Source organism: Dipodomys spectabilis, unplaced genomic scaffold (genome assembly GCF_019054845.1).
Source record: "Dipodomys spectabilis isolate Male_0828 unplaced genomic scaffold, ASM1905484v1 ptg000365l, whole genome shotgun sequence".
Lineage (NCBI taxonomy): Eukaryota > Metazoa > Chordata > Mammalia > Rodentia > Heteromyidae > Dipodomys > Dipodomys spectabilis.
In genome coordinates, this window is record NW_024871042.1 from 12,889,254 (window position 1) to 12,915,540 (window position 26,287).

Below are 26,287 nucleotides of genomic sequence, written 5' to 3' on the forward strand. Positions count from 1 at the left end.
CTAGGGGATTTTCCTCATTATCACTTTGTTTTTGAGAGTCAATGTAACACAATAATTAGCATCACACAAGAGTAAGCCAAACTACCTGGTTTTGCATCTCAGCTATGAGATCTTGAACAAATGTTAATTCTAAGCCTTATCTATAAAATGAGGATAATGCTAACACACCATAGAATATGGTGTAAAGCAAGACAGGTTCTGGTGGCTCATGCTTATAATCCTAGCCACTTAGGAGGCCAAGATCTGAAGATCATGATTCAAAGCCAGCCCAGGCAGAAAAGCTCAGGAGACTGATCTCCAATAAACTACTTAGAAAAAGCCAGAAGTGGCACTGTAGCTCAAGTGGTAGAATGTTAGCCTTGAACAAAAGAAGTTTAGGAAAAGCACCCAGGCTCAGGGTTCAAGCCTCAGGACTGGCTAAATGTGTGTGTGTGTGTGTGTGTGTGTGTGTGTGTGTGTATGTGTGTGTCTGTGTCTGTGTCTGTGTGTGTATGTAAATTTGAACATCACTTTATTTTTATTTTTATTTATATATATTTATAAATATAAGTATATAAATATATGTACATTTTAACATCACTTGTAAGTATCTTATCCTTTTTTAAAATTTAATGATATTGTGTTTTTGTTTGTTTTTTGTTGTTCTTCTCTTTTTGCCCATACTGGGGCTTGAATTCAGGGTCTGGATGCTAAGCTTTTTCCACTCAAGGCTGGTACTGGCTTTTTGCTGCTTAATTGAGAATAAGAGCCTCATGGACTTTCTTGTCCAGGATGGATTTGAAACTCAGTCCTCAGATCTCAGCCTCCTGAGTAGCCACTGGTGCCCACCTAGTACTGTAGTTTATCTCAAGGGCCTGTGCTTGGTAGCCAGGTGCTCTACCATTTGAGCCATGCCTCCAGCCCAAGATTTTAATTCTAATAAAATCAATACATTGTAAAAAGAAATGCTGACAGATAAAGTATGTTATTCCCATGTTTGTTGTTTCATTTCGTTTTGGTGTTAGTACTAGGGCTTGGACTCAGGGCTTCAAGCTATAGCACGTTCTCACTCATCACTGGTGGTCTACAACTTGAGCCATGCCTCCAGTTCTGTTAGGTTTTTTCTTTTTCTTTTTTTTTGCTGATTATTAAGCTTAAGATTACAGGAGAAAAGAGTCTCTGGGAATGTCTGCCCAGGCTCACTCAGAACTGTGATGCTTTCAGCTCTCAACCTCTTGGATTATAGGTATGAGTCACTGGTGCCTGGCCTAATGTTTTTTTCTATCTTCCCTGCCTTTACCTTCAATTTGATAGGTCCACTTAAGGGACTGCTTTTTTCTTCCATGAGGCTTGTGGGGTCAGAGGCACCCTTGGCACTAGTTTTCTTCCTGAGTTTTACCTTGCCTGGGTTTGCATTCTAATTCCTAGTGCACGTTCTTTGAGGCCCACTCTCTACTCAAATCTCAAAGTGCTGAAGGCTTTGTTATCTATGAATTCTGATGCTTGTTCAGTAAACACAGCAAGGGGGAGAGAGAAGGGCAACAACCAGCTGTGTAGGTAATTACCCCAGGCCTCGGGGCAGAAGAAGAAAGAGCCGAGGCTTGCCTGCATCATTGAACACCAAGTGGCCCAGTTCAGAGGGGACCTAGAACTGCCCCTGGCCACCTCTTTTTAAAAGAAACATTTGAAGGGCTGATCTACATAGCACATCAGAGCAGAGCCAGCTTGTTATTTTATTCATTCATTTGTTAATTTGTGCTGTATCAGGACTTGAACTCAGAGCCTTGTACTTTCACTTGGCTTTTTTCATTCATGGCTAATGCTCTACAACTTGGATCATACCTGTAGTCCAGCTCTGTGTGTGTGTGTGTGTGTGTGTGTGTGTGTGTGTGTGTGTGTGTGTGTGTGTACGTGTATGTACACATTGGGCTTGAATTCAGGTCCTGGGCCTATGCGCTGTCCCTTGGCTTTTTTCACTCCAGACTGGTGCTTTACCAGTTGAATCATGGCACCACTTCTGGCTTTTTTGTGCATGTGTGGTTAATTGGAGAAAAGAATCTTTGGGACTTCCTTGCTGAGGGTGGCTTCAAATCTTGATTCTCAGATCTAAGCTGCCTGAGTAGCTTAAGATTACAGGTATAAGCAAATAGCACCAGCTCAGCCTTTCTTTCCTTCTTTCTTTCTTTCTTTCTTTTTTTCTGCATAATTATAGGTGTTTTGGGATCTTTCTGCCCAGGTTGGCTTCAAAATCACAGCCCCCCAGATCTCAGTCTTCTGAGTAGCTAGGTTTGCCAGTGTTAGCCATAAGCACTTGGCTAGCATTTTGTTGGGTTTTTTTTTGTTTTGTTTTGTTTCTGTCTTTTCTTAAAGAAGAGCAAGCAAGCTAGGTGAATGACTATAATCCTAGCTCCTCAAGAGGCTGAGATCTAAGTATTATGGTTCAAAGCCACCCTCTTATCTCTAATTAATCACAGAAAAAGCCGGAAGCAGCACTGTGGCTGAGTGGTAGAGTGCTAGCCTTGAGCAAAAAGGAGTTCAGGGACAGCAAGTTCAGCTTGAGCCTAGAGTTTGAGCCCCAGGATCAGAAAAAAAAAAAGAGCAAGCAAGGCAAGAGTTGTGGTAAACTTTGTGTTTCCCCAGCTACCAGGAGGCTGAGGCAGGAGGATGGTTTGACTCATGAGGATAGTCTGGGCAAAATAGCAAGATCCTATCATAAGAAAAAAAATAAAACAATCAAAAAACCAAGCCGGGCATTGGTGGCTCATGCCTGTAATACTAGCTACCCAGGAGACTGAGATCTGAGGATTGTGGCTTGAAGCTAGCCTGGGCAGAAAGGTCTATGAGACTCTTATACCCAATTAACTATCAAAAACCTGGAAGTGCTTTTGTGGCTCAAAGTGGTAGAGCACTAGCCTTGAGCAAAAAAGCTCAGGGACAGAGACCAGGCCCTAAGTTCAAGTTCCATGACCAGCCAAAACAAAGAAAAAAAAAGAGAGAGAAAAAAATGAATAAAAACTTCAAGGTAGGCTAGTGGTGTGGGTTAAGTGTTAGAATGATAGTCCTATAAGCCCAAGGCTCTGGCTTCAATTCTCAGTACAACAGAAAGAAAACCCCAGTATAATCATTGTCATCTGGTCCCACAGCTATATGCAATGGTCATGTGCAACATTTGGGTCTTGATGCAGTTTGGAGCTATGGTTCTGGTGTGTATCTGCCAGACAGTGAAGATGCACTTTCCAAGGATCTCCAGTCTCCCTGTTTGTGCTTGTCTGCCTGCAGGCAAGCTCTTCGTGCTGGAGTCTCAGAATGGCTCTCAGGGACTGGACCTGGAGGAGGCTCGGCTTTCCTGCAAGAGCAAGGGTGCTCACCTGGGTTCTGCAGAAGAGCTGAGGCGGGTGGTCCGGGACTGCACCTTCACCGTGTGTACCACGGGGTGGCTAGAAGATGGCACTCTTGGGTAAGTCAAGGCAGCTGCCCTACCAAGGCTTTTATAGTTGCTTAGTAATTATGTGAGAGTACTAGGATAGGCAAAGTGGAACCGTGGCTGGTTTCCACGATGTTCTCATTATGAATTTTTGTAAAAAAGCATTTTTTCAGCCAGGCACTGGTGGCTCATGCCTGTAATCCTAGGTACTCAGGAGGCTGAGATCTGAGGGTGGCAGTTTGAAGCCAGCCCAGGCAGAAAAGTATGTGAAACTCTTATCTCCAATTAACTACTCAGGAAAAGCCAGAAGTAGGGCTGTGGTCCAAGTGGTAGCGTACTATCCTTGAGCACAAGAAGCTCAGGGACAGCACCTATACCCTGAGTTCAAGCCCTAGGACCAATACAAAACATTAAAAATTAAAAAAGCATTTTTTGGAGTTTTGCTGCAGTGTTTTCCCACCACCCTTTACTTCGTTATTTTGAATTTAAATTGCAAAATAATATATATGGGTTGTAAAACTTATGCAGATATGCATAAAGTGAGTTTTCCTCTATCCTGTCTCAGATAATAATTATTCATTGAAACTCTTGGAGGTCGCTCTGCAGGCAGCAGGACAATAGGGCTATGGAAGGAGGGAGATGTGAAAAAAAATGAATGGGGCACTAATAATTCTACATGATGGGATAGTATATTAGGCAGGAAGCATTTTAAATATATTTACATATTTTAAGTTGTATTATTGGGAAAGAAAATGGCAATAATATTAAATTTTAATAAGTCCGAGAATCATGTTATAAACCTATTGGTTCTACCTGAAAGAATAATAAAAGAATGAATTAACTTTCAAATCAATACAAAGGAAAAAGAGAATACCCCTCTCCAATCCAAGTAACCCAAAATCAGATCAAAGAAAGCATATGATGAGAAGACTGATGGATGGAATTGATAGAAAGCATTTATAAGATGGCAGATTGAAATCCAAAGAGATTGGTGATTAAATCAAATATAAATAGATGACATGCCTATTAGAAAACAAAGATTAGGTGATATTGATTAAGATGTATTGTACTTATAAAGTGACATGTTGAATTGAAACCCTTTTGCACAAATACTTAAAGATAATTTAAAAAACAGTAATGTGTTAACATAAAACCATTGTTGGTAAGTTTTAGCTATCCTTAGCTAAAGTGAGTAAGTGTGTGGCTTGAAAATGAGCCTCTCAGTCAGGCATTGGTGGCTCACACCTATAATCCTAGCTACTCAGGAGGCTGAGATCTGAGGATTGTGATTTGAAGCCAGCCAGGATAGAAAAATCCCTGAGACTCTTATCTTCAGTTAACCAACTAAAACTCTAAGTGGAGCTGTGGCTCAAAATGGAAGAGTAAGCCAGGCACCCGTGGCCCATGCCTGTAATCCTAACCACTCAGGAGGTAAGATCTGAGGATTGTGGTTCAAAGCCAGCCCAAGCAGAAAAGTCCATGAGACTGTTATCTCCAATTAACCTACAGAAAACCGGAAGTGGTGCTGTGGCTCAAGTGGTAGAGCCCTAGCCTTGAGCTGAAGAACTCAGGGACAGGGCCTAGGCCCAGAGCTCAAGCCCTATGAACGACCAAAAAAAAAAAAAAAAAAGTGGAAGAGGATCCTTGAGGATAAAAGCTCAGACAGTGCCCAGGCCTTGAGTTCAAGTTCCATGGCCAATAAAATTTTTAAAAAAGAAAGAAAAGGAACCTCTCTTATTTAGAAAGTGTCCAGATTGAGGAGAATAGAAAAAGAAACAGACTACACCTACGTCTATCAATCTGTGGGTGCATAGGAACCAGCCCAAGGGGGTATGCCTGAGGGAGGATAAAAAAAGATTGAGGCTGGGCATATGGCTTAATGGTAGAGTGCTTGCCTCACATGCATAAAGCTGTGGGTTCCAGTCTTCAGCACCACATAAACAGAAAAAGTCAGAAGTGGTGCTGTGGCTCAAGTGGTAGAGTGCTAGCCTTGAGCAAAAGAAGCTCACAGACAGTGTCCAGGCCCTGAGTTCAAGCCCCAGGACTAGCAAAAGAAAGAAAAAAAAAAAAGAAAAAGATTGAATACCATCAAAATAGACTACTAACAATTATGAAAATGGACCAAGGGAACCTATTGGGGACACTTTCTTAGAGGGAAGGGTGCAGGGAATGTAGCACAGGGGTAAAATTGCTTAGAATGTAGTATAAATGTGTAGAGATATAATAAAATCTACTCTCTATATCACTATATAAGCCAGAAAGAAAATCCCTAACAAAAGCCCTTTGAAATATTTAGGCAAATTACTTGGGGAGGGGAGGAGCAGTGTTATACCTAGAGTAAGAGACAATTTACTTGAAGTTCTGTTCAGTAGCTTAAAGGAATTTCTATTATTTTAAGAATTTTTTAGTCTTTTTGTACCTTGCTAAACCAAACCTTTCAAAAACTCAACTGATTGATTTTTTTTTTCACCAGTTATGGGACTTAAACTCAGGGCCTGGTCACTGTCCCTGAGTTTTCTGGTCAAGGCTAGTGCTCTACTACTTTGAGCCACAGCTCCACTTCCAATTTTCTGGTGGTTAATTAAAAATGAAAGTCTTACAGACTTTCCTGCCCTGGCTAGCTTTGAACTAGGATCCTCAGATCTCAGCCTCCTGAGTAGCTAGGATTACAGGTGTGGGCCACCAGAACCTGGTGGTAAATTTTTACAATGTACAACAAAAACAACAACAAAAAAATCCATGTACTAGAATTGGTCAATTATATATTGCCAAGCTGAGCACCAGTGGCTAACATTCATAATCCTAGCTACTCAGGAATCTAAGCTCCAGAGGATCATGGTTCAAAGTTAGCCTGGGCAGAAAAGTGTGCTAGACTCCATCTCAAAATAATGAGTGAAAAAACAAGGCAGGAGGTATAGCCTAAATGGTAAAATGCAAGTGAATACAAACAAGTTAAGTTGAATAAGCAAGTAGAGCAAGCCCAGAACTCTAAATTCAAACCCCAGTACTGGGGGAGTTAGGGAGGGTAAGGCAATATCTCTCCCTCTCTCTCTCTCTCCTCTGAAACTTGAATTGATACATATGCCTTCTGACTTCACCTCCAGCATTGTCTGTCTTCTAGGCCTTTGTTGAGAGAGTATGTGTCCATATTGATGGTTTCCACCAAAGCTTATGAAGCAGCAAAATCAGGGCTAATTCAGAAGTGAAGGCAGAAAACAAATGATTCTTTCCCATTTGTAAAAATGTCTGTTGTTATGGTAAAGGTGAGGTACAGAGGGGGTTTGTTTCAACCCAGTGGCGGATCCTCACCCACTGTCCTCCTTGTTTCAGGACGACCGTGTGTAGCAAAGGGAGCAGTGAAGAGCAAGTCATGAGAGCTGTGGAAGTGAGAATTGAGAGCCACCCAGCTCCCGGCGGCACATACAACGCTCTTTGTGTTAAGGATGAAGGTCAGTGCCACAGTCTTTCTACAGGTCCTGGGGGTGTGATCCTGGGCATGGATGGCTTACGTCTAGTTCTCTACAAGAAGACCTGGAGCTAAGGATTCTCTGAGCAAGTGTTGTCCAGAAGTCCTCCAGGAAGTATGGCTCCAAGTGGTCAAGTGACAGCCTTGAGCAAAAAAAGCCAAGTGAGAATGCAGTGACCTGAGTTCAAGCCTGGTGCTGATACCAAAAACAACCAACCAAACAAAAAACCCAAGCAAACAAAACAAGACAGATCCTCCAGAGAAAAGCCAATCCAGACGTATAGAATTGGACAGGAAAGAAAAGGCAGCCAAGCAAAGGTGCATTAGTAAGCAGAGTGGGTGAGGAGAGAGTAACTCTGGTCTGGTTTCTCAGGGAATTTCTGGAGATGGGTCATATAACTATGGTTTTCCTCATTGAGGGTGAGGAAGCTGGGGTACTTATTCCTCAGTACTGCACCATTAGCCATTGGCAACCTAGGCAAAGGTTCTGGTAGCCTGAGTGCTACCCCTCTAACAGAGGCAGAGGTGCCCTCCAGGAGCTGGTGTGTGGGAACCAACTGGGTCCCTAGGGAATAAGGACAGGTCAACATCTGTTACAGCTGCTGGTGCTCACAGCTTGTGCTCAAATCTCACTTCATATGCTCAAAAGAAAACACACACGCACGCATGCACACACACACACACACACACACACACACACCTTTACCCAAAAAGAAAATTTATAGGATTTAGGAATCTGGTCCTAAAAAGGAAAATTTCACCTCTCTTCTGGAAAATCAGCTGAGTGGTGGGAAGAAAACCATAAAGAAGTCTCCGGACAGCATTTCCTATGCACCCAAATAAGTATACCGTCATGATCAAAAACACATGCCGGTGAAGGGGTCCATTCATGAGGGTGGAGAAAAGACCAGTTTCTTCTTATTCATGGGTTATAGGCATCCATGCAGGTTCTACTTGGCTGCACACTGGACTCATCTGGGAAGTATTAAAAAAAATAATAACTGACGCCTGGGTGCCAGCCCTAGAAAAACCTAAATGTTCTGGGCATTGAGGGTTTAAAAAAACCCTGGTAATTTTTAACATGAAGCCTGGGTCGAGAGCTACTTTTATAAAGCAGGGTTTCTCTAATCATTGGGAATACCAGAGGAACTTGTTAAAAGTACAAATCCTCAGGCTGTATCCAGATGCTCAAATCCTTCTCTCCAGGGAAGAAGTCAGAGGAGCTGGTAGTACAAAAGTGATGCTAAGCACAAAGGCTCAGGAAGATACATGTCAGGTGCTTATTTAATAGGCCTCTCTTCTCTGTGGGCTCTCTGCCCAGGAAGGACTCTTCGTTTTCGTGGAAGAGTCTCTTGGTCTGTTCAATTAATTAACCAAAAATATTGCCTTGTAGCTGTTAACTCACCTGTAATCCTAGCTCCTTAGCAGGCTGAGATCCAGAGGATCAATTTGAGGCTAGCCTAGGCAAGAAAAGTCCACAAGACTTCATACCCAATTAACCAGCAAAAGGCTGAACTAAGGTCTGATTCAAGTGGTAATGCATAAGAGAGCAAATGAAGCAACCACACAAGGCTCTGAGTTCATGACTTGGTTTTTGGAAAGACTCTAGGACAGCAAGATCCATCATTTTTAAAAACCATGTAAGTGTCAAACATAAAGAGTCAGATCTCTGAGAGAGACAGGACAGAGCCAGAAGAAAAACAGGAGACTATGTTTCTTGAGTAGATCTCAAGTGACTATGATTCCTATCACTTTCCTTTGGTAGATAAAAGGCATCAGTTCACTTTTGGATGCAGTATACCAGCCCAAAATCTAATGATTTAAACAAACGATTTAGTTAGCCACAATTTTGTGGGACCATCCACATATGTTGCTTTTTGGCCGTTTTTGTCTGGGCTCATTTAAAAGCCTATAGTCAGTGGATGATTAGCAGTAGCCTTGTTTCTTGGGAGCTGGTAGGCGGCTGGCTCGAATGAGGGGGGTGGAGGAGCCATGTGTTCATTGTCCCAAAGGTTGTGTGAAGGCCAGTGTGAGTCCCTTTTGTCTACCACGGTTGCATGAGAAACCAAAGATAGGAAGCATCTATTCATGTGCGGAAGGGCAGAAAGTTCAAAGCCACAATAGTCACTCCAAATCTGAGTCATCATAAACCAGAGCCATATACATCCTAATGTTCTGCACTCAGAGGACCATACTGACTCCGTGATACTACATTCCTGCCGCAGAATGTACCTTGAATCTCATCATGAGGAAACAATAGCCAAACGCAAATAGACACAAATTCTGCTCTTTAAAAAGAAAAGTTGAATCCTGGTGCCTATCATCTAGCTACTCAGGATGCTGAGATCCAGAGGAGTCTAGTTCAAGGTCAGCCTTCCAGGAAAGTCCACCAAACTCCATCTCCAAAATAACCAACAAACAATAGGACTGGTGGTAAAGCACCAGTGGAGCAAGTTCAAGTCCTGGGTTCAAGGTCTGATACCACCAAAAAAAAAAAAGTGTTGAATATGTTGAATATAAGAAAGAAAAAGAAAAGTTAAGCAACTATTCTAGAATAAAATAGAATACAAAAATAAAAGACTTGACAACATCATGCAATTTATGACGTTGGATTGTTTCCTGGACTGGGAAAAATAGCCATTAGTTGATGAAATTGGAACATGGATTGTGAATTAAATCATAGCATGCTACCAATATTTAATTTTTCTAATTTTTATAACTGTACCGCATCTTTTATGTGGGAAAATTTATCTTTGTTCTTAGGAAAGCACAGCAAGGTTCCATCCACACTTTACTCTCAAATGGCTCAGAGAAGAATGAATAGCTGTAGATACATACATGAGTTCACATGTATATATACACACATATGTGTAAGTACACGAATGTGTACAAAGAGGGAAAAGGGGAGGGGGCTGGGAATGTGGCTTAGTGGTAGAGTGCTTGCCTAGCAAGCATGAAGCACTGGGTTCGATTCCTCAGTACCATATAAACAGAAAAAGCCAGAAGTGGCACTATGGCTCAAGTGGTAAGAGTGCTAACCTTGAGCAAAAGAAGCTCAGGGACATTGCTCAGGCTGAGTCCATGCCCCAGGACTGGCGAGAGGGGGCGGCGGGAGTTGCAGTAAGAGGAATATATTGGTGACCCTGAATAATGTATAAGAATTCTTTATTCTACAATATTTCTGTAACTTTCAAATTAAGTAAAAACAACATTTAAGTAGGGCTTGGTGATGTATGCATGTAATCCCAACATTTGGATTGCTGAAGCAGAGGATTGAGAGTTCTAGTCCACTTGGGCTACATAGTGAGAACCTGTATACTCCTTTTAAAAAACAATAATAACAGACACTACAAATAAACTGTCCAAGCTGGATGTAGTGGCTCAAGCTTATAACCCTTACTACTTGGGAGGCAGAGATCAGGGGCTTTAGGTTCAAGGTCAGCATTGGGCAAAAAGCTTTCTAACAATGGCTAAGGTATGGAAGCACACGTCTGTATCCCAGCTGCAGAAGAACAATGGTTGGACACCTTGTCAGGCACCTGTCTTCCCTAGTGACACAAGGAAGCATAAGTAAAAGGACACAAACCCAGGATGGCATGGGCATAAAGTTAGACCCTACCTCAAAAATAACCAATGCAAAAAAGGTGCTTCAAGTATGGCTCAAGTAGTATAGCATCTGCCCAGCAAGTACAAGGCCCTAAGTTGAAGCCCTAAAAAACCTTTCTGAGAGTTGGAGTGTCAACCTTGATGCAAGATTGGAGGGTACAGCGAGGACCCAGTAGCCGACAGTCTGTACATGTTTGAGAAGCTGATAAATGATGGAGTGACAGCAGTTGATGCTGGCGCTGGCCCATGGACCTGTCTGTCTGCATGTGCAGTAGCTGCGCATCTAACACAAAGGGCACCATGTTTGGGTTCGTCCACAAGGACTCTAAACCCAGAGTGGATTGCCTGAGCCTTTCCTGGTCAGGAGAACTGCTGGGAGGCCCATGTGGGGAACAGGGAGTGGGGACACTGAAGTTTTGGTCCTGGCAAGGAGGTGTTAGATCAGCAAAGAGGGGCACTTGGGAATTCTCTCTCTGGCGCTGTCTGGAAAAGTAGGATTAATTCATGCAGAAAGAGGGAATTCTGTCCTCATCTTTTTCCCCTCAGAAAGCAGTGTGTTCCCCAGGTACTCCTCCCCCCGCTTTATTTTTGTTGGTCAGGGGCTTGAACTTGGGGCCTGGGCACTATCTCTGAGCTTCTTTTGCTCAGGGCTAGTCCTCTACCACTTGAGCCACAGCACCACTTCCCGTTTTCTGGTGGTTTCTCAGAGATAAGAATCTCATGAACTACTGGGCGCTGCCAGTAATCCTAGCTACTCAGGAGGCTGAGATCTGAGGATTATGATTCAAAGCCAGCCCAGGCAGGAAAGTCTGTAAGACTCTTTTTTCTTTTTTCTTTCTTTCTTTTTTGTCAGTTGTTTTTTGTCAGTTTTTTTGTCACAGCCTTGAGCTGAAGAGCTGAGGGACAGTGCCCAGGCCCAGAGTTTAGGCCCCATGACTAACAATTTAAAAAAAGGGGGGGGGGGTGCTGGGAAGGTGGCTCCGTGGTAGAGTTCTTGCCTTGCATGCTTGAGGCCCTGGGTTCGATTCCTCAGCACCACATAAGCAGAAAAAAGCCGGAAGTAGCTCTGTGGCTCAAGTGATAGAGTGCTAGCCTTGAGCTGAAGAGCTGAGGTACAGCACTCAGGCCCAGAGTTCAATTCCCACCACCACCAGCAACAACAACAAAAAGAATCTCATGAACTCTCCTGCCCAGGCTGGATTTTAACCACGCTCCTCAAATCTCAGCCTCCTGAGTAATAGCTAGGATTATAGGTATGAGCTACCAGTTTCAACTCCACTTTCTTGATGAAGTAACTGCTTTTCCTCAGTGGGACCTTTGGTGGTGGCACAGCCCCCAAAGGCAATCTATTTACTGAGAGAAGGTGGAGGAGGTGAGGCCCTGCCCAGGAGACCCAGCACAGCATGTCCAGAAGGGTCCCCTCACCCAGGAGGCTCCACAGCCTTCCTCCCTGGACTGCTGCTTCTCCTATTAAGACAAAGACTGAAGAATACTAACTCCAAAACCCTCATGAAGAGCCCAGAGGGAAAACAAGGCCCCGCAATGTTCCAGCAGCAACTCCTACATTTCTTTATTGAAGTACGTTCATCGGCAATGTCAACTTTTCTTCTTTTCTTTCTGTTTTTCTGTCAGTGAATTTCCAGCCCTGTGGTGATCTCACTTAAACTAATAAGTGAAGTTATTTTTAACCAACTGAACACTGATGAAATAGGCCACCTCCAACTTGAGGTTTTGACTTTGCTTCTCTTGGCAGTTGGTCTTGGGGGGAGGGGGTGGGTCAGTGGCTTCCAGTTTCTTCTCTCCTTCTGTCTATGGCACTTCAGGTGTCCACCAGGTTTGTATTTCTCCCTGCAAAGACAGGGCTGGCCTGGTCTTCCTCCCCAACATCATCCTCAGCTTCTTGATACTGCTTCGCTTTCCCCCTGAATACTCTTGATAGCCACTGTATTTCCCACCAAAACAGGAATGAAAGCTGGGTACTGGTGGTTCATATTGGTAATCTTAGCTACTCAGGAGGCTGAGATCTAAGGACTGTGGTTAGAAGTCAGTCTGGGCAAGAAAGTCTGTGAGGCTCTTATTTCCAATTAACCACCAAAAAGCCAGAAGTAGAGCTGTGGCTTAAGGGGTAGAGTGCTAGCTTTGAGCCAAAAAGTTCAGGGACAGCACTCAGGCCCTGAGTTCAAGCTCCTATACCAACACACACACACACACACACACACACACACACACACACACACACACACACACACACACACACACACCCCAAACAGTAATGAATTGCTTTACATCATCAAGAAGAGAGCTGGATGCTCACCTGTGAGTGATCAGAAATGTGTGTGTATGCACGCATGTGTGCATGTGTGTGTGTATGCAAGCACGCCAATGTGGGAACTTAAACTCGGGGCCTCACCCTCTCATTTGACATTTTTACTCTACCACTTGAGCCACACCTCCACTTTTGGCTTTTTGCTAGTTAATTAAAGAGTCTCATGGGCTGTTCTACCTGGATTGGTTCTGAACCATAATCCTCAGATCTTAGCCTTCTGAGTAGCTAAGATTATAGGCATGGGCTACCAGTACCCAGAAGCTCAGGAACTTTTGAGAGGAGCCAATTTCCAGATCTGCCTGGAGGAGACCCTGGGCCTCAGGACTGGCTTTAGGAGGATTCTCCAGCTGCCACCATGAGATTGGGACTAAATAATCATTTTTGGAATAGCTAATAGAACATTTTTAGTGCAGGATGAACCTAGGGAAGGTCAGAGACTGAGCTCACTACCGCTCAGTGGGTGACCATCATTTGTTTATTTGTCCAGAACTATACAAGGTCCAGTGCTCCCTATTCAAGCAGACAGACAGGCAGGACTCATCCTCTCCCTCTAGTTAATAGGGCATCATGATAGGTAGGAAATGAATGTGTTTCCATAACACCAAAGAAAAGGTGGTTATAAAGACTTCATGAAGCAGTGGCATTTGAGGTGAGCCCTTATGTTTGCCTTTTTTTTTTTAATGGCCCAGACAGCATTCAACTCTAGCCACGCATCCTGCCATTGGCTGTCTTTGCTTTAAGAAAAGCACAAGGCTTGGAATGTGACTTAGGGGTAGAGTGTTTGCTTAGCATGCATGAAGCCCTGGGTTCGATTCCTCAGTACCATATTAAACAGAAAAAGCCAGAAGTGGTGATGTGGCTCAAGTGGTAGAGTGCTAGCCTTGAACACAGAGAGCCCAGGCCCTGAGTTCAAGCCCAGGAATGGCAAAAAAAAAACCACAGCAAGGTGTGTCTTTACAAGTCCTTGGGGGAATATTGCTGTGCAAGTCTGTTTGAGAAGCACTGCATAGAAAATGTAAGAGCTAGTAACAAAATTGAGTAGGATGAGAGAGCATTGCCGGTGCTGATTAAGCAAGGGGAAACGAGAGAGGCCTGGTCAGAGACACTGAAGATAGCTTCTCAGGCAGGCACTGGTGGCTCACACCTGTAATCCTAGCTAATCAGTGGGCTGACATTTGAGGATCATGGTTCAAAGTTAGCCCAGACAGAGAAGTCTATGAAACATCTCCAATTAATGACCAAAATGATGGAAGTGGAGATATTACTGAAGTGGTAAAGCACCAACCTTGAGTGGAAAAGAAAAAAGCAAAAACACAAGGCCCTGAGTTGAAGCTCCTCCCCCCCCCCCCCCCCCCCGCCCATGCACACATACACAGCTTAGGTAGCCCCAAAAGAAGGGAAGAAAAGTGAAGCATTTGTGTCAGAATTTCCACATCTCACCTAGGCACCAGTGGCTCACAGTTATAATCCTAGCTGCTCAAGAGGCTGAGATCTGAGGATCACAGTTCAAAGTCAGCCCAGGCAGGAAAGTCTGTGAGACTTTTATCTCCAGTTAACCATCAGAAAACTGGAAGTGGAGCAGTGGCTCACAGTGGCAGAACACTAGCCTTGAACAAAAAGAGCTCAGGGACAGCTCCCAGGGCTTAAGTCTAAGCCCCTCAACCAACAAGAACAACAACAAAAAGAATTTCCACATCTTTGGTTTGTGAATACATGAATACTAAAGGAAATTTTCGAGCTCTTCTTTGAATTTTAAAGGTTAAGATGCAGATCTTATAGTTTCTCAAAAATCGCTGTAGCATGTCTTTGTCTAAGTTCTAAGCCATTTGTGAGAACACTGCTTATCAGAAGCTCTGATTAGGATTGGGAGTATTGGCTCAAGTGGTAGAGCACATACCAAGCAAGTGCAAAGCCCTGAGTTCAAGTCCCAGGTCTGCCAAAGGAAAATAGAAGAAGCTCTGATTGGCAGTAAATGTGACCTTTGAAATTAAAAAAATGAGGGCTGGGAACGTGGCTTAGTGGTAGATTGCTTGTCTAGCATGTATGAAGCCCTGGGTTTGATTCCTCAGTACCACATAAACAGAAAAATTCAGAAGTGGTGCTATGGCTCAGGTGGTAAAGTGGTAGCCTTGAGGGAAAAAACAACAGCAATTAGACACAGCACCCAGGCCTTGAGTACAAGCTGAAAGACCAGATACCACCAACAAAAGTTAAAAAGATGTGTTTATTAGCACACAGTGAAACTGGAGATTTAGACTTCAGGTCTAAACTCTTGGGCTTCCAAGTGTCATGTCTGGCCACTCACTCCTATATGTCAAATAAAGAGACATGGCAAAGGGCAGATAAAAGAGATTTATGATGTGACACAAGATGCCAGGGGAAGACAGCACTTCAGCTCATCTTCAGCCATTTGTGGGTAGAGACATGAGTTATAGATTTAAATAGACACAGAATAAAAGGCAGAGGTAGAGAGAGCTGCATGTAATTAAATAGTCCCCAGTACAGGCCTGTTTCAGAGGTGACAAGACCTGGCCTCAGAATTGTCTGACAGTCCATTGTCTCAGGAATGGTCTACTGGGGTGTTGTTATAATAAGAGTTACTAAAGCCTTTCAGCTGGTCTGGTCTCCTGTCTCTTCCTTCCTGGCTTCCAAGATGGCTTTAAAGTGACTTCAGGAGAAAGTTGCTCAGGGCAAAGGATTCAGATACGACATGGAAAAACCTGGGAGGTTGAATTTTTATCCTTTCAGTCCAAATTGGGCCCAAATAAAGAGCCCAGCAAAAGCAGATTTTAAGCACAATATTTGTTGGATAAACAAGAGTTTTTAATTTTAAAAAATCTCAGGAGGGAAGGGATAGTAGGAGAAAAACAGAGGAAGGGGTAACAATGCTCGATAAGAAATGTACTCATGCCGGGCGCTGGTGGCTCACACCTGTAATCCTAGCTACTCAGGAGGCTGAGATCTGAGGATCGCGGTCCAAAGCCAGCCCGGGCAGGAGAGACTGTGAGACTCCTATCTCCAATAAACCACCAGAAAACCGGAAGTAGCGCTGTAGCTCAAGTGGTAGAGCGCTCGCCTTGAGCTGAAGAGCTGAGGGACAGCTCCCAGGCCCAGAGTTCAAACCCCATGACTGACAACAACAACAAAAAAAGAAATGTACTCATTACCTTACTCATGTAACTGTAACCCCTCTGTATAGCATCTTTACAATAAAATAAAAAATTTTTTTAAAAAATCTTCTCTCCTTGGAAGAGAAAATAATACTGTTGAAACTCAGTTCTAAGGCCTGAGAAATCCATTAGAATAATTATTAGAATAATTGAGAAATGGGGAAGACAAGTGAGCATCCATTTCCCTAAGGAGGAGAAGCTTCCGGTATGTGATTGCCAGGTTTTTTTGGTGTTTGTTTGTTTTTGTTTTTTTGTTCTTTGTTTTTTAATCATTTCCTCGATGGGGAAAGAAGGGAAAGAAATGACTTCCAGTTGCACCTGGACATGAGCGGCACATGGGGCACACATTCAGTAGTTCTTGCTCATGCAAAGAGTTCTTATTCTGGAGCTCCTGGCTCTCACACAGCAATGGCAAGAGTTTGGGAGGTCCAGAAACACGAGCCTGCATTTCCAGACTCTCTGGAGTGTCCTTGTGGTTTTCCTGAGCCAGATTCTACCCTCCTTTCAACCAGGAAATTAACTCTGACAGAGGAGAACTCCTGAGTATGAAGGGTGTGACTTTGTTCTGGGGTTCCTCTTTATCTGCTTTCAGAACTTTTAGCCTGATCCTGTTTTTTTTTTTGTCTCCATGGAACTAGTGCTTCTTCTGTACCTAGAGCTATGTGAGATGGATTTTTTTTTTTCTGGTTATAGGACTTGAACTCAGGGCCGGGGTGCTGTCCCTGAGCCTTTCTGTCCAAGGCTAGTACTATTATCACTTTGAACCACAGCTCCACTTGCAATATTCTAGTGGTTAATTGAGGATAAAAATCTCATAGAGGGCCGGGCGCTGGTGGCTAATGCCTGTAATCCTAGCTACTCAGGAGGCTGAGATCTGAGGATCGCGGTTCAAAGCCAGCCCGGGCAGGAGAGACCGTGAGACTCCTATCTCCAATAAACCACCAGAAAACCGGAAGTGGCGCTGTAGCTCAAGTGGTAGAGCGCTCGCCTTGAGCTGAAGAGCTGAGGGACAGCGCCCAGGCCCAGAGTTCAAGCCCCACGACCGACAAAAAAAAAAAAAAAAAATCTCATAGAGGGGGGGAAGGAGGGAAGCAGGGGGGGAGGGAAGAGATAGTGGGACAACAACAAAGGAGGGGGTAACAATGCTTGACAAGAAATGTACTCATGGGCTGGGAAGGTGGCTCAGTGGTAAAGCGCTTGCCTTGCATGCATGAGGCCCTGGGTTCTATTTCTCAGCACCACATAAGCAAAAAAAAAAAAAAAGCCAGAAGTGGCGCTGTGGCTCAAGTGGTAGAGCGCTAGCCTTGAGCTGAAGAGCTGAGGGACAGCGCCCAGGCCCAGAGTTCAGGCCCCACCACCGGACCCCCCCCAAAAAAAAATGTACTCATTACCTTACTCATGTAACTGTAACCCCTCTGTACAGCATCTTTACAATAAAATAAATTTAAAAAAAAAAAGAATCTCATGGACTTTCCTGCATAGGCAGCTTTAAATGGCAAGCCTCAGATCTTAGTCTCCTGAGTAGCTAGGATTTCAGGTGTGAACTAACAGCACCCAGCTGAGATGGAAAAGATTTATTGGTTTTTGACAGTGCACGTTGAAGAGCCTCCATTTCTCTGGAATTATATCCTGAAGAAAAAGAAAAAAAAATAGGATAGGATATTCAAGTAAGTTGAGGTAGTAGAGCACAAGAGAAAGAAAGGATGAGGCTTTTTCCCCTGAAGGGTCAGCTGGACTTTGGTTTGGCCTCACTTGGCTGAGGTTGATGCCCTAGATAATGTGAAGATGTTCCTACCCCCACTTCTCCATTAAGAGTGTCCCTAGACACTGTACCTGACACATGTAACTGTAGCCCTTCTGTATATCACCTCTATAATAAAAATAAATTCTAAAAAAAAAAAGAAAGAAAGGAAAAGAGTGTCCCTAGCTAGACGCTGGTGGCTCATGTCTGTAATCCTAGCTACTCAGGAGGCTAAGATCTGCAGATCATGGTTCAAAGCCAGCGCTTGCAGGAAAGTCTCTGAGACTCATCTCCAATTAACTATCAGAAAATCAGAAGTGGCACTGCAGCTCAACAGAGCTCAGAGACAGTGCCCAGGCCCTGAGTTTAAGCCCCACGACCAAAAAAAAAAAAAAAAGTCCCTAAATTGTGTCAAGGTGTCTGCTTGCCCCTACATGCCACATAGGTAAAATATAATCAAAGTGTAGGTTTGTTTGTGTTGAGACAAGGTCTCATGATGTATATCCTTGGATTCACAATCTTCCAGCTTTGGTTTCTGTAGTCCTGGGATTACAGGTATATACTACCATGGCCAATGTTCAAGGTAGTTTGAGTTGAAATGAAGATAGGCATTCTGTGCTGTCTTCCTAAAATGTGTTTATTACACACACACACACACACACACACACACACACACACACACACACACATACATGTTATATATGAGTTTTTTTGTTATTTGTTTTTTGTTTTCTTTGTTTTTTGTCAGTTATGGGGCTTGAACTCTGGGCCTCAGCGCTGTCCCTCAGGTCTTCAGCTCAAGGCTAGCGTTCTACCACTTGAGCCACAGTGCCACTTCCAGTTTTCTAGTGGTTTATTGGAGATAAGAGTTTCACGGCCTTTCCTGCCCAGGCTGGGAACCTCAATCCTCAGATCTCAGCCTCCTGAGTAGCTAGGATTACAGTGGTGAGCCACAGCTGGGCATGGTGGCGCACGCCGGTAATCAACGAGGCAGATGAGACAGGAGGATCATGAGTTCGAGACCAGCCTGGGCTACAGGCGTGAGCCATTGGCACCCCACTATATATGTATTTTATATATATGTAATATATATGTATATCCCATATCTTTCTTTTTTTGTGATCAAGTAGGTCTTGGGCAAACCCTAGACCTTACTTTCTTTTTTTACATTTTTTATTATTATATCTTTAAGTAGTTGTACAAAGAAGTTCCCTTTCTACAAAACAGTATGAGTACAAGGTGTCTGACAACATGGTCACCCATCCTCCTAATCCATCCCTTCTCTCACTTTTTTTTAAATTGAGATTAGGTGATTACATAAATTTCACATATTTCACAGTATTGTGGACTAGTGATACTTAAAGTCACAAAAACATTTTAACCTTCACAAGGCAAATTGTCATTCTCGTGGTCTATAAAGTTTGTGAATTCTATGACCATATCTTTATTTTCTTGCAAAATATCTCTTTAGTTAAGGAATGTGCACAATGATGAATGTCTTTGGAAAAGTGCTCCCCAAACTACAAGTCATTAGGCAATTGGATTAGCATATAGCACCAATTCTGTTTTCTGTTTTTATTTTTCTTAGCATACCACTTTTAGGTAATTTGTTTCTTAAGTAATTTGTACATTCTTTCAGGAAAGCAACATATAAAATTAAAAAAAGGAAATCTCAAAAAATTATTTTCTTATTTGTTGAAAAAAAATTACTGCAAACTGGGCACTGGTGGCTCACACCTGTAATCCTAGCTACTCAGGAGGCTGAGATCTGAGGATCACTGTTGGAAGACAACCTGGGCAGAAACCCAGAAGTGGTGCTGTGGCTCAACGTGGTAGAGTGCTAGCCTTGAGCAGGAAAAGCTCAGGGACAGCACCCAAGCCCTGAGTTCAAACCCTATTGCCAAAAACTACAACAACAACAACAAAGATAGACTACTGTCAAAATAGACTATTTACAACTATGAAAAAGGAACAAGGAAGCCTGTTGAAGACACTGGTTTCTTAGATGGAAGGTTGCAGCAAGTGTGATGGAGGGGGTGAAATTCATTGGAATACATTGTAAACGTGTGGAGATGAATCCCCCTACTATACAACTGGTACCAATAAGTAAATAGTTTGCTTTCTCCCAGACGTAGTTGAGAAATGCTGACTGCAATTCTTCTTCTTCAGAGAGACCCTGTGGAGACCCGCCCTCCTTCCCACACACCATCCTGCAAGGCCGCACCGGCCTGGAGATGGGGGATGAGCTCCTGTACGTGTGTGCTCCAGGCCCCACCGCTGGCCATCGGGAACCTGCCTTCACCTTGCTGTGTAACAGCTGTGGGGAGTGGTATGGCCTGGTACAGGCTTGTGGAAAAGGTGAGTGCTTCTGGGGCTGGCCACCTGCCATGTCTAGACCGAGCCCATGTACGGCATACAGTGGGCTCCTCTTTGCCATGATGCCCTACAGAGGAGGCTCTCAGGCTGGCCTGTGCTGAGCTCTGGATCTGGTAGGCCCCTTACTTAGGGTCCCTGGAGGCTTTTAAAGGCAGTGCCCCTGCCACAAAGCTCTGCATCTTCCTGGCTGGGAGTAAAGGGTTAAAAGAATCTTCCTTTCTTCTCTGAAGAGTTGACCCTAGGTTATCTTTCTTGCTTATTTCTCTGGAAAACCGGTCAGAGTGGAACATCAGTTGTGGACCTAAGCAACATCACTTTTTTTTTGGTATTTATTTTTTTATTTTCTTTTTTGTCAGTTGTGGGGCTTGAACTCAGAGCCCGGGCTCTGTCCCTGAGCTTTTTCCACTCAAGACAAGCACTCTACCACTTTGAGCCACAGCTTACTTCTGGTTTTCTGTGGGTTAACTGGAGATAAAAATCTTATAGCTGGGGCTGGGAAGGTGGCTCAGTGGTAGAGCGCTTGCCTTGCATGCATGAGGCCCTGGGTTCGATTCCTCAGCACCATATAAGCAAAAAGAAAAAAGCCGGAAGTGGCTCTGTGGCTCAAGTGGTAGTGCTAGCCTTGAGCTGAAGAGCTGAGGGACAGCGCCCAGGCCAGAGTTCAGGCCCACGACCAGACCCAAAAAACAAAAACAAAAAAATCTTAGAGCTGGGCACAGGTGGCTCATGCCTGTAATCCTAGCTACTCAAGCAGGCTGAGATCTGAGGATCTTGGTTCAAACCCAGCCAAGGGCAGGAAAGTCCATGAGATTCTTATCTCCAATAAACCACTCAGAAAAGCTGGAAGTGGAACTGTGATTCAAGTGGTAGAGTGCTAGCCTTGAGCTCAGAGAGGCTCAGGGACAGCCCCCAGGCTTGAGTTCAAGTCCCAGGAATTGGGGCGGGGAGGGAGAATATTATCAACTTTCCTGCCCGGGCTGGCTTTGAACCACGAGCCTCAGATCTTAGCCTCTTGAGTAGCTAGGATTACAGGTGTGAGCCACCAGAGCCAGCTTATTTATTTATTCTTTAGTTGTTTTATAAGTGATATACAGAATCTTTTTTTAAAATTTTTGTACCCATCCTGGGGCTTGAACTCGGGGTCTAGAACTTTCCTTTTTTTCCCTTTTGTTCTTTTTTCTTTTGGCGTTTTCTACCATTCGCACCACAGCTGCAGTCTGGCTTTTTGTTTGTTGATTGGAGATAAGAATTCTATGGACTTTTTTTACCCAGACTGACTTTGAACCTTTGGTCCTCAGATCTCAGCCTCTTGAGTTGCTGGAATGAGCTACCAGTGGCTGGCTGAGCATCACTTCTGATAAGTGTGCCTGGCTAGCACCCTGGGTTGGGAGGTCTGTGATGAACACATGAAAAGAAGCTCCCTATTGGACTTTGCGAGTGTGGTGATTCTGGTATCCAAGCATGACCCTTTAGGACCTCAAGAGCTATTGTACTTCAGGTTGCAACAGAGAATTGTCCTTTTGGAATGTTCTAGACACAGTGTATCCAGACCCACTCCTGGGAGTCCTGCTTGCCTCAGAGCAATCATGGGTGAAGGTGGGTTAAGAAAACCTAAGTCTTGGACAGCCGTAAAAGCTGCCACGAGGGCTGTGCCATGAAGAAAAGCTACCCACCATGACTGGCACGTTGCTTGCTTTCTTCCCACCTGGGACCTCCTGAGGGCCAGATGTGGGAGTCAAGTGTGCTTTGATATTTACAGACACTAAAAACAGTCCTGGAGAACACTGAGTGGCCAAAAGCCAACGGCATCCCCAGATGTTCCCATTCCATTTCCACATTCCCAGGGTTGCAGGTTCTGCCGTCCCTCCTCTGTCCAATCCTCTGTCTATCTTCAAGCTACGTCTCTAATCCCCGCCACGCCTGGCCTCCTCAAGCCAATGGCACCCAACACCTCAGACAGGTCTTAGCGAGCTCCACTGAAGACTCCTTTCCTCAGACCCCTTGTCACACCCAGAATTATGCCTAGTCACTCAAGACTTTTCTCACCCAAACCCCTTCAGGGGCCTGTCCCTGACTTCCATGACACCTGAGTACCACATAGAGGGTGCTTTCCTGAGGAGAATGACGATGGTGTCACAGCATTACTGGGTCAATAGGACAGTTTGTCCTTGAGTGTCACACAGATCCCTGGAGGTGATTCCTAGGGTACTGTCAGGTTCCCCAATCTCCCCTGTCTAAAGCTGTGAGTTGTCATTGTCACTGCTTTTAATTATCCATAGTGTAAATACATCTCTGTGTATCCAGTGCTGTTGGGGGACACTGGTTTGTTCTCACCTTGGGCTTGTCAGCAGTTACATGGCCTGATACCTGTGAGCATTTTCTCTTCTGTTATTATGGAAGGAAGCAAGTGTCTGGGCTTAGATACTGCAGGTGTTTCCTCCACTAGTCTGATCCATTTATTCTCCCTCTGGCTGTGTTTGGAAGTTTGGTTCAGATGCTCATCAACCTTTAGGCTTTGCCACGTGGTGACTGCTGAAATGGTGACTGCAGTTACAACGTTCATTTCTCTAATAATAGTGAAGTTGGCCGCTGGTCACGTGACAACCAGGTATTAAAATGTCCTTATGTTAAATACCTTTAAATATTTGTTCTAAAGCCAGGTGTGGATTGCTCACACCTGTAATCCTAGCTACTCAAGAGACTGAGATCTGAGGATCACAGTTTGAAAACAGCCTAAGCAGACAAAGCTGAGAGACTCTTTCTTCCAGTTAACCTGCAAAAAGCCAGAATTGGAGGTTTGGCTCCAGTGGTAAACAGCCAGCCCCTTTAGTGGAAAAAGCTGAGCAAGACCTTGAGGCCTTGAGTTTAAGCCCTAGTACTGGCACAAAATAAATGAAATCATTTGCCTATTTTTCTAATGACTTTGAATTGGCTAATTACATCCTTTAGTATGATTTTCATATAGAATATTTATAATTAATGTGTTGAAAATATTTTTCCCAGGCTGGGGGTATAGCTCAATGATAGAGCACTTGCCTGGTATACACAGGACCCTGGGTACCATCCCCAACACCACACACAAAAAGAAAAAGAGCTAAAAAATATTCTCGGGTGACTGGGAATGTGGCTTAGTGGTAGAGTGCTTGCCTAGCATGCATGAGCCCTAGGTTTGATTCCTCAGTACTACATAAACAGAAAAAGCCAAAAGTGGCACTGTGGCTCAAATGGTAGAGTGCTAGCCTTGAGAGAGAGAAAAAAAAAAGTCAGCTCAGGAACAGTGCCCAGGACCTGAGTTCAAGCCCCAGGACTGGCACCCAAAAAAGTATATATTCTTTATCATTCCTTGGTTGATATCTTCCCATTCTTAGAAGATCTTTTTTTGTTTGTTTTCTTGAGGTCAATATGTAGCCCTGGATAGCCCTGAACTATAAAAAAGAAAAGAAAAGAAAAGAAAATCCTTCAGTTGAGATTACAAGGGTACACCACAATGAACTTGGAATAACTTTTAAATAGTTTATTGTCTATTTAATGAGTTTCCAAGTCTGTGAACTATTACAATTTTTTCTAGTCATTGGCAGACTGATACTTCAATAAAATGCAATAAAAATGAATGATTACAGAACTAAAGTAGATTTCAAACATAAGCACAATTTTTGTTAAGGTGACTAGACATAACATTTTCCTATCAGATTGCTGCAAAGCTTCTAAAAACTGTGTGGGTATACCTACTTGCCTTCTGGTACACTAGGAATAAAACGTTACAGGTAAGGACAACTGCTGGAAGGACCATTTGAGCAATGGGCTCAACACTTAGCCTCACTCTGAGATTGCTAATGTCCTCCGCTGAAGTCACACCATCTCGTGAGTCACGCCTGCCAGACAAATGGGTTGTTTACTGGCCCCAGTAGAATGAGAGCTAAATGCAGGTTTTGTGTGTTTGAAATGATGTTTATTTTCTCACTGCAGTGCAGAATTGCTAGAGCTTTCAGCTGCTGGGTAGGAGTTCTGGCTTCTACACTTGGCTGGGTACATAGACTGTTAGTGTTCTTTACCCTGTAGATGTAACATTTAAAGTAGATGTGTCATTATGAGAAATGTGTGTGTTACAAGAATATTATCATCAAATATTTTGCTTCACTTTGCACATTTATTGTGTCCATGAATATCGACTTTTTTTTTTAGAGAGAGAGCTGCTTTTATATAGGGTCAGCAGCCTATTCAGATTGGAGAGAAAAGTCATTTTGGAGGGGAAGCTTAAATAAAGGCTTGGATGGGGATGGGAAGGTTGCTCAGTGGTAGAGTGCTTGCCTTGCATGCATGAGGCCCTGGGTTCCATTCCTCAGCACCACATAAGAAAAAAGCTGGAAGTGGTGCTGTGGCTCAAGTGGTAGAGCGCTAGCCTTGAGCTGAAGAGCTGAGGGACAGCACCCAGGCCCAGAGTTCAGGCCCCACGACCGGACCCAAAACAAAACAAAAAAACAAGGCTTGGAGTTGGTCAGATCTGGGTTGGAATATAAATATAAATATAAATATATATATATGTAATACATATATATGTGTGTGTTTTATATATACGTGTGTGTGTGTGTGTGTGTGTGTGTGTGTGTATTTGTATGAAACTGTAAAACTGGGGCTTAAACTCAGGGCCTTGTGCTTTCACATGGTTTTTTTGCTCAAGCCATACCTCCACTTCTGGCTTTCTGCTGTTTAATTGGAGAGAAAGTCTCTCAGATTTGTCTGCCCAGGCTTTTCAGCCTCCTCTGTAACTAGGATTACAGGTGAGAGCCACCAGCACCCAGCTTAATAATATTTGTCACGCATGCTGATTGGCCCTTAATCATTCACATCCTATCATTTGGCAGGACCCTAAGTACTGACTGAAGGTAGAAAGCCTAACCCTAAGGCAAACACTAGTTAATGGTCCCAGGAATACAGAAGATAAAGAGGTAGCAGGGAAGTTGGACAGAGAGATGTTGCAGTTTAGAGGAAAGTGCACACTTCCAGCAGAAGTTCTTGATCAACTTAAAACCTGACGAAATCAAGGGAATGAAGGCTAAAGTGTGCCCTGGCTTTCCCGTCTGCAGGCAGTTCTGGTGGCCATGTGTTTTCAGTGTTTGGTGCATGAGAGGTGCCACACTGCCATGCCTTGGTGAGAGGATGAGGAGGAGTGAGGAAGGGGCCAAGACTCCCTCTCATACTCCTGCTGTTCATGATGAGGACCGGAAGGGACACAAACAATACAGCTAGAAGAAGATCAAGATTCCAAATTGCTTGCTTTGTTATTTCTGAGATGATTTGTATAAGAGATTTGAGTTTATTTAAAAGGATGAGAAGATTCAGGCACCAGTGGTTTGTTGACTCCTGTAACTAGATATTCAGGAAGCTGAGATCAGAAGATCATGGTTCAAGGCCAGCTGGGACAGCTAAATGAGAGAGCAAACATCAGAAGTGGAGATGTGACTCAAACTATAGAGTGTTGTTCAAGCCAAAAACAAAAACAAAAAACAGGGCTGGGAAGGTGGCGCAGTGGTAGAGTGCTTGCCTTTGAATGCATGAGGCCCTGGGTTTGATTCCTCAGTACCACCTAAGTAGAAAAAGCTGGAAGTGGCACTGTGGCTCAAATGGTAGAGTGCTAGCCTTGAGCTGAAGAGCTGAGGGACAGCGCCCAGGCCCAGAGTTCAGGCCCCACGACCGACAAAAAAAAAAACTAAGCAAAAGCCAGGTACCAATAACTCACACCTGTAATCCTAGTTATTAAGGAGACTGAGATCTGAGGATTACAGTTCAAAGCCAGCCCTAGTAAGAAAGTCCGTGAGACTATCTCCAGTAAACTACTCAGAAAAACTTGGAAGTGGCACCGTGGCTCAAGTGACAGAGCACTATCTTTGAGAAAAAAACAAATGTAGGGACAATGCTCAGGTCTTGAGTTCAAGCCCCAGGACTGGCACCAAAACAGAAAAAAGAAAAAGCTAAGCAAGAATGTAAGGCCCTGAGTTCATGCTCCAATACCTGTGAAGGAAGAGAAGAGGAAACAATAATTTTCTTGACTCTCCTGAGCCTTAATTTACTCTTATAAGTACTGATGATTACTATTTGTCACACATGGTTCCCGGATTTCCTTTAACCTTGGCCCCTGCCCTATTTTCTTTCTTCTCTGTATTACTTTTCCTCTAGCTTTGTATTGGATTCCTCTGGAATC

The 26,287-nt window shown here is 43.8% G+C and overlaps 1 protein-coding gene across 1 annotated transcript in view; it reads left to right on the top strand.

Annotated features, from left to right (window-relative positions):
* The window catches only part of Susd5 (sushi domain containing 5), a 50,087-nt gene that overhangs the window by 11,014 nt on the left and 12,786 nt on the right, over positions 1-26,287 (top strand). Inside the window, exons 3-5 of the mRNA XM_042666429.1 lie at positions 3,259-3,436; positions 6,734-6,852; positions 19,882-20,070. Coding sequence (XP_042522363.1) covers positions 3,259-3,436; positions 6,734-6,852; positions 19,882-20,070 — 486 coding nt within the window. The remainder of the gene's footprint in view (positions 1-3,258; positions 3,437-6,733; positions 6,853-19,881; positions 20,071-26,287) is intronic.